The sequence below is a fragment of the Mycena indigotica genome (genome assembly GCF_014461135.1).
Source record: "Mycena indigotica strain 171206Taipei chromosome Unknown Mind.scaff0013, whole genome shotgun sequence".
In the NCBI taxonomy this organism is placed as follows: domain Eukaryota; kingdom Fungi; phylum Basidiomycota; class Agaricomycetes; order Agaricales; family Mycenaceae; genus Mycena; species Mycena indigotica.
Window position 1 is genome coordinate 2,606,232 of NW_023503012.1, and position 8,445 is coordinate 2,614,676.

Below are 8,445 nucleotides of genomic sequence, written 5' to 3' on the forward strand. Positions count from 1 at the left end.
GACCATATTCAAATACACCAGCAAGCCCTTCAGCCAGAAGTACTAGCTCTGTAGCAGGCTACTATAAAGCAGTGACAACATCTTCAAACTCAGTCTTTGCAATATCAATGACTCTTAGCAGTAAATCAGGCAGAACAACATCTGTATCCAGCCCTGACAGAGGGCTGAAGTTGACCTTTACATTGTTGCCCCAAACTTTGATGACACTCTTGGTGGGTATAAAGGTATCATGATTAATCTAGAGTTTTGTTTAGGTTAATATTTTATTGTCGGATATCCAGGCTATGTTATTAATCCTAGTCATTGCTGCAAGGAGTATCTCTGTAGAGTGCCTGTTCTACAGCATCAAGCATAGGATGACAGATATGTATGCTTCAATGACTGCAAAACTGGTGACAGAAGCAAGCATAACCAAGGAGTGGTTGAATAAACCACAAGATAAGGTGGATTATATGCCCTATGTACAAACTTGTGTAGCTTGAATATAATTGAATATATTCATATTCTGAGCTCGATTATGATTATGAATATGAATACAATTATAATATGCTCCAGCAGGGAGAATATATTATGAATATGAATAAATTATGAAAATTTCGTATTCATAATCATAATTGGACAGCACTATACCAGTTCATGTAACACGGATCTGGTCTATGAACATCAAATAACCCAACTTGAAACTGTCTAACGCTTTACTTGAAATCATACATTTTAGCCCCCGAACTTGAAGTATTCTGATATCTGGGGCCCTCAGGCTCAGGCTAGTAACAAAATAATAATATTCATATTTGTGTCGACACATCTGAAGCTTCCCTTTTCACTCTCAACAAAGCACACTTCCGCCCGGTCGAGTCCGTCGGCATGAGAAATGTCCCTAGTCGCGCGTGAACGACGCCATCAGCAGCGGGCATGAAAGCGAAGTTGCAGATCAGCTCTGCGGCGATGATGTGCATTTCTTGTATCCTGTTGTGTTGTGTTCAAAACCCGGTAACGCCCACAAGTGAGGATACTCACGCAAATCTCCATCTACAGTGTGCATAAGTAGGACACGTTACATCAGCAAAACTACATTTTACTGGGCGGTCTGGGACCAGACATCCCAGGTCACCCAGTAGCCCAAAACACATTTTGGGCCCAGAATTACTTTTGGAAGCATAATGCGCTCAGGGATCCAGAACACCCCCAGAACGAATTCTGGCCCCAGAACGATATGTTGCAACACCCACAATACCAGCCGGATAGTACTCATACAGGCTTTTACACAGATATATAACAACGAAGCGGTATTATTCAACGATATCATGTACATTGGCAGACTAAACACCTACGTGTAGCCCCGAAACATGCCCCCCTACATTCAACCCTTGAAACAGGGTGCCTCACAGTGACACTCCCGGGACCCGGAGCACGCCGCACACAACCGGGTTGCGTTACGCTGTCCATTTCCTCCCCCTTCGTATTCGTGTTGGGTGGGTGTGAGACCAAATGTGGCGTTAGACAAGCCGGGACTGGCGTTGGCATGGAAGGGGACAGCGATAGGGGGGAAGTGAATCCACGATGGGGGAGCCAGGGGGAAGGATGGGTTATGGCGGGGGTGGGAGCGGTGAGTTATAACGCAGAGGCCCAGCACTTGCGCTCTTGCTGCTTGTGAATTTGCGACTTGCTGGTATGCTTGCGGAACTTGCGAACTTGAATGACTTGAAGCGAGATGTTGAGGGTAAGCCTGAGTAACACTTGAAGTGCATTGAACTGCCCTTGACGTGGCTGGGGATGTGTGGAGCGGGCGAACGACGAGAGGAGATGGGGGGGGAGGAAGAAAAAGGGTGGGAAGAATTGGCCTTCTTTCGTGCCAGAAGTGCCATCCGTGATTGATGGTGACAGGACCCCCGAAAATACGGTCTGGACTTGGAGACAAATTCGGACAGAATTGGGTCCAAAAGTGCCCAAAACTTTGGTGCAAAGTTCGGACAAATTTGGTCTGGAGGTCCGGTAACTATGTGATAAGGTGCGGACATATTTGGGCGATCTGAGAGGATCCGAGGCGCCAAAAGTGCGCCAACTTGCGCCAAACTCTGCCAATTGAGGCCATCTTATCTAGTATCGCATTATGTCTTGTTCTTTTGGCCAAAATGCAGTCTAATGTAGTATACTTTTGATGCTACGTAAATAGACGTAAATCATTCGCCGCCGGACAGCGCCGAGCAGCCGAGCGACGTGTCGATGCCTCATGTCTTTCTCTCTTCTGACTCACCACCACCGTCAATGAAACTCCCTTTCCTGACAATAGCGTGTCTAGTTGGCCCTTGGACCATCTTCTGGTCACTACAAGCTACCCTCCAAGAGAGATGTAAGTGACTGCTAGCGCCGGCCTCATGAGCTCAGATGCTCGATGGAGCTGTCAACAATGCAAATATCTTATTCTCTGCTATTCTACTGGCAACAATTGCTTGCAGCTAAGCTTTGCGCATGCATTGTAGGTTTGTTGCGCGCTCACTTCGCATCATGACGACCGATCGTGTGTCACGCATAGGGGCTTTTTCCGCACTTTTTTCTCTTTTTTTGCCGTCGACGCGCGTTCATCTGGTGCATACAAAATGTCTAACGAGCTCATTGATATAGATGCAGATTCAGTGTCTTTTGACCTGCAGTCTTGGATGGGCAAACCACCCGATGCCCTCGTTGCAGCACGTTCGGAGCTCCTCAGCCTCCCCACCGGCCTCAAATTCCCATTATTTCCTATACCGACCCACCTCCCCGCTGCAGAATTCATCGCGCTCCAACTGCCATATGCTTCGCGCTCGTCTGACATTGTCAGCGGGTCAGTCGCAAGCTGGTTCAGTCGCGACGCCCCCTGTACCTCTATCAGCAGTACATTTTTCGCTCTCTTCCGTCGAGGGAGGTCATTCAACGGCTACTTGCAGCGTTGGGTCAGTTTTGGCTTGACGGATATCAGTCGATTGTTGACCCACGATGCAATGACGGACAAGACCGCTTCCCCCTCTGGACTCTCAAGTTGTGGCTTGAGCTGGGGTTAATAAGCGATACCCAAGCGTCATGGAGGTCTGCTTTCACATATCTGCGTCGCCAAGCGGTGCCTGATGCGCCAGAGGTGACACGAAAGGCAGCGGAGGAGATGCTAGGGTTACTAGGGAAAATCGGCTGGGAGGAGCCCATTGGGACGACGGGACTTCAAACAACCAGTCTCATCCGATTCTTTGGCAAAGCTTGGCTGTCCGAGGAACAAATTGCGCTTCAAGTACATCATATGCGCGAACGACTGAAAATGGAACGCCCAAAATCCGGTCTTCGAGTGCTGTTCGCGCCACTGCTTTTCACCAACAAGCTTCTTCAAACCTCGATTCAGCACAGCTACGATGACGAGCATGTCCGAGACACCGTTATGAGAAGGATTGAGGAGCAGGTCTACCGCGAAGATATCGATGTTCTCTATGCGCCAGCACATGTCCAAAACAATCACTGGATTGTGGTTGCTGCCAACTTCAAGGATGGGACGGTCTCCTTTGGTGAGTGTTTCTGGGTCAAGTACAAGCTTTTTTCACTGAGATTGTGTTAGGAGATTCGCTCTTTGACAGCCGCTATGGTGTCTACCCCCGAAAGATCATTCAAAAACTACAGCTATGGTCGAAAAAACGGTTTATGGTCCCCTTGAACGATATGGGCAATGTTCTTCCTATCGGACAACAGACAGATAGTCTTAACTGCGGGGTTTGCTGGGCTGACGCAGTCATGACTGCAGTCTGGGGTGATCCAGGATGGAAACCCCAATTGGGTGTCATGCGCAGAATACGCTGGGGCATTCGAATGGCTAAGGAGTGTGCCAGTGTTTGCTCAGAGCCAACAACTGTTTCTCCGACTGCTGGCGCTGAGCGCATGACAGCGTCTTCGACGTCGACACCAGTCACACTCCCATCTCTCCGACGTCACCACCTCAACGAGCTGCTTAACCCTGATGTCGAGGCTGCGCATACACTACCACCCGAGCAAGTGGCTATTGAGCCTGACACTGATTCAGAAGACGAAGAAGCCTCAAACGGTAAGTAATGCATAGTGATTCGGCCAATATTCCGCTTCACTGACTACCCGTAATACAGCAGCCAGTCGTACGGGTGGGGATGACTCTGACACATCCCTACATTCTTCGACTTCCGAACGGAGTACTCTGTCGGCGACAGCAGCCAAAATCGGGAAAGCACTCAAACATGGTCTTCAGCAAGTCTCGACGACAACTCAGACAACACTTACTGCGGGAATGAAGTACACAATGGCGGCGACAAGCAGAACCACAAAGAAGATCATCGGCAAGCGAAAGCGAAAGCGAAAGCGAAAGCCTGACGACTCCGAGTCGGACGTCGAACCCCCAAAAGCCAGGCCGGCGGGTACGGGAACTGCACGATCATCCGTCCATACCCGCAATGCTCGTCAAGCGTTCCGGGAGGGTACCTTTCGCCTGGATATGTTGCGCTACAAGGGTTGGCTAGAGGGAATGGCAGAAATCGATGATAAATTTGCGTATCGTCCCGGAAATGTGGTTGAATGGCGCTGTTCGGAAGTGTTACGAGTGGATGAAGGGGAAGCAACCTTACGATTTGACACGAGCGCGACAGCATTCAGCAAGCTGCGGTATCAAGAAACGGAAGTACAAAAAGCATACGCAAAACACTCACCGTATGGACGAGTATTTGTCTGCTGGGAAAGCAAGTCGGAAGTGGGTCCATCAATAATTCATTGACGAGAAGCTTAGCACTCATGTCTTTATAGGGAAGCTGAATTCAGAACGTTATCTCGCGTCCCATGCCCGGGCATTGGACCGGATGATGATATTCGAGTCACTACATATCTTGAACGCACAGCAGTCTCCGGAGGTGGCGGTCAAAGTGTTACAGCCTTGTCGAAGCAGTTCTTCAAGCGCTTTTTCAGCCGCCTCGACTCAAAGCAACGTCGCCAGGTGCTAGATGCGCAGGAGCAGTCACATACTTGGGAAAATAAGCACCACTCCCTTCCAGTCCGTGTTTACTCGCGGACATGCAAGAAACTCGTCTGCGACCTGTCTCCACTTCGGACCGCTCCATGTCGCGAATGCCAACAAGTTCTCCGGTCGCGTTCCTTCAAAACGGCAATCCATCGACCTAAACCCGAAGACCGTCACTATGTCCATACACCCTATCGTTTTCGCTCTCCACTGATGGGTCAAATCTACGCGCGCGCTATTGGTGTGAAGGAGCTGATTGAACGGAAGAGCCGCGACTCACCATTTATCCGGTACACGCTTGGTGCCTTGCGTGGCGAATACAACGATGAAGTGTTCAAGGGTTTGACGGAAGCCATGGTCACTCAACACGACAAGGAGAGTCGGGGTGTGGGGCTCCAAAACTTTCCGCTACGCCGGCATATGACGACTTCACTCAAATTCTTAACCTACAAAGTCCGGCAGCATACCGTACATTTTCCGAGCATCTGCCAGCACAGTCGCAACGCAATCTTCGGTATCCTCTCGTTATCTTGAGTCTTCCAAATGTTGAAACTAACCGTTGGACAGCTTGAAGGAAGGAAAACAGCCCAAGTTTCCGATGACTATCTGCGAGCAGACATATGAGCTCGCGTTGAAGCACTTAGAGGCTCTGGCTTGGACGGGGCCCGTTGGACTGAGTGTAGACGATACAAAGTTGTGTGCAGCGCATCGTCTCTATTGGGACTCGGAGAAGGGAGCATATATGTTGGTCGGAAGCTCTTCGGGTCCATTCCGCGTGGATAACCCTGATGCTGTTCGCAAACTAATTGAGCAGGCTCAACTAGACAAGGCAACCAAGGTAAAATATTCTGTTCTAAGTCCTGTTCCAGGTCTGACGACCTTCTCTTAGCTTCGTCTTTTCACACTCTCAGTACAAGCACCAGGATCGACACCAATTTTATTGCATGCCATGCCAATTGGCTCAAAAAACTGGCCAGCAGAGAAACTTGAGCCGTATTCTCTGACCCTGCTCACCGGTCTAATTGAGCGAGGTATTCGGGTCGTCTCATATGCATGTGATGGAACAGAGTCCGAAAGGGCGATTCAACGGCTACTTGTAGAGCATGCAGACCAAAGGATAGAGTACGAGATTCCTGGCGACGATGACAGTGCAAACTTCAAAATTGTGATTGGCCGTTCCGGGGCCAGCAAGTTGCCATGATCCAGGACTCCAAACACGCACTCAAGACCTTTCGCAACAACCTTTTTTCTGGTGCTCGCATACTCACTCTCGGCAACCACATTGCACATTTTGCTCAAATTTACCAAGTTGCATTTGAAGAGGGCTCCCCGCTCTACCATCGTGATGTCGAAAAGCTCGATCGCCAGGATGACGGTGCAGCCACTCGAATGTTCTCTGCTGACACCCTCCAATATATCGCCGAAAACCATCCCGACTGGCCATTTGCCATCATATACCTCTTTGTTTTTGGCGAGCTCGTCGACGCGTACCAAAACCGGTCCCTCTCTCATCATATCCGTTTTCAAATGGTTATGCGGGCGAAATATTTTCTTGATGCGTGGTCTGACTTTATTGACTGTGCGGAGTATGACAAAGCCCGCCACCACCTTTCACGCGAATGCCTCGACATCTCACGAATAATCATCGAAGGCTACCTGTTGCTCTTAATCATCTATCGCGACGACTTTCCCGATACACCACTTCTCCCATGGCTACACTCCAGCGAGGCCTGCGAACACACATTTGGTATTTGCCGTCAACTTGTCAAGGACTTCACATACCTCGACTTCCTGTACATGGTACCTCGGCTTCAATTTCCATTAGACATGCCATTCTACGATCTCGAACATCCGATGGGAAAGCACGAGCAGGAGGGTACTGTCACACGTTTTGGGACACGCGTGGAATGAACTTGGAAGGCCTCTCGAGCTTCCCAACAACGGATGAAATGAAGCCACTCGCCACAGCAGCTCGAGCAGATGCAAATGCGCTATGCACTGCTTGTGGTGTCGATGCTGTTATTGTGCGTCGTATGCAAGATCGCTTTCGTCGCGAAAGAATCCCGTCAATCGCAGATTGGCTTCATCGGTCTGGAGATGACGTGGAGTCCATAAACTCCGAGAACGACGACAATGCATCAATATCCGCCTCAATAGGAGATGGAAATGAACTCAATGAGCTGCTCAGCCAACTCGACACTGAGTCCTTTCGCTCATCGACTACTGCGGCTGGTCGCGCTAAAGCAACAACACTGTCTATGGCAGCAGCAACATTACTGGTTGACCAATATGCGATGGTGTACGTCCTTAAACTGATATTTTGTGAGCAAGTACTCATTCATTATAGTCAGCAATACTCCCAGCCTACCGTTGATGACCACCAGCATGAAGACGAAGAGGCGCAAGAAATTGCACACTATCTTTCCCGACTATCTAGCACTGACACTACACCCATCAGCGGCATGGCAGCAGTTTCTCTTATACCTAGTCTATTCGGAACTGCTGGAACTCGTCTCACCCAGCCCACACAATTCGATTACTCTGCCCTTGTATCTCTACGACGAGAGCATCAGACACATCAAGCAGCGCAAGGTGTCCGTGTTCATGTGCATGTCGAACCAGCTTCCGAATCGGCAAAGCGACAGCTTATCAAGTCAATGCGAGCCATTTTGAAGCAGACTGAAGACCGTGGCCTTACGACTGGCATTGACCGGGCGCTCCGCACACAATCTCTTGGGGGAGAGCCTGCTACCGTGACATCGGCTGGTAATGCTGCCAATGCTGCTGCGTCGGCGGCAACTCGTGCAAGAGAGGTAATATTCTTCTTTGTCCAATTGAAGCCACTTTGAATTTACTTGTTGATAGGCTTTTCGGAAACGACGAAAGCTATTTGCTGACGCCAATGTTGCTCGATTGACCGATATCGAATCAGCGCGTATATCTGCTGTGCGGCCACTCCTTCCGCATGATTGGGTTCTTGTAGCTGCAGATGTAGTGACCCGGAACACATTTGACGTATATCTGGCTCAAGGTTGGTGGCCGCTTGTCATAGTCCTTCAAGTTTACTCAAACTCACAATTTTTGATAGTCCTCACCTTGTATGCGGGGCTGGAAAATATGGCAAGCATGGGCTTGTGGTGGATGGCGGCAAATCAAATATCGCTGCCCTCTCATTCGTTGGGGTCCAGCTATATGAGCTTTCCCTTTCTAACGGTACATTCCAATCCGTTACCAAGCAGACAGTGCATCTCGACACCTCTACCTTTGCCCATCTTCCATCTCTCCAAATCCTCGCACTAGTTAAGGCACCACAGAAATCCCACACTAGCTCACAAGTTGCCCTCTCGGATGCTGATTTTACATTGTTTTCCGCTGAGAGGGTCCCCGCCAACATATCCAAGGCGCTTATCCAAGCTCGGAAGCGTAAGGTGGCGGAGGAGGTCGATGAGTAG

At 49.6% G+C, this 8,445-nt stretch overlaps 1 protein-coding gene across 1 annotated transcript; it reads left to right on the forward strand.

The window, feature by feature from the left end:
• Window positions 1–2,597: 2,597 nt before the first annotated feature.
• On the forward strand, window positions 2,598–8,445 carry MIND_01289500 (uncharacterized protein; the record flags this gene model as incomplete). The annotated part of the gene is made up of 13 exons (XM_037369360.1): window positions 2,598–2,871; window positions 2,925–3,527; window positions 3,578–4,057; window positions 4,116–4,549; window positions 4,593–4,729; window positions 4,783–5,517; window positions 5,561–5,831; window positions 5,883–6,158; window positions 6,200–6,869; window positions 6,914–7,292; window positions 7,341–7,806; window positions 7,859–8,028; window positions 8,082–8,445. The coding sequence occupies 13 exons, from the start codon at window positions 2,598–2,600 to the stop codon at window positions 8,443–8,445; spliced, it is 5,259 nt and encodes a 1,752-aa protein (XP_037214566.1).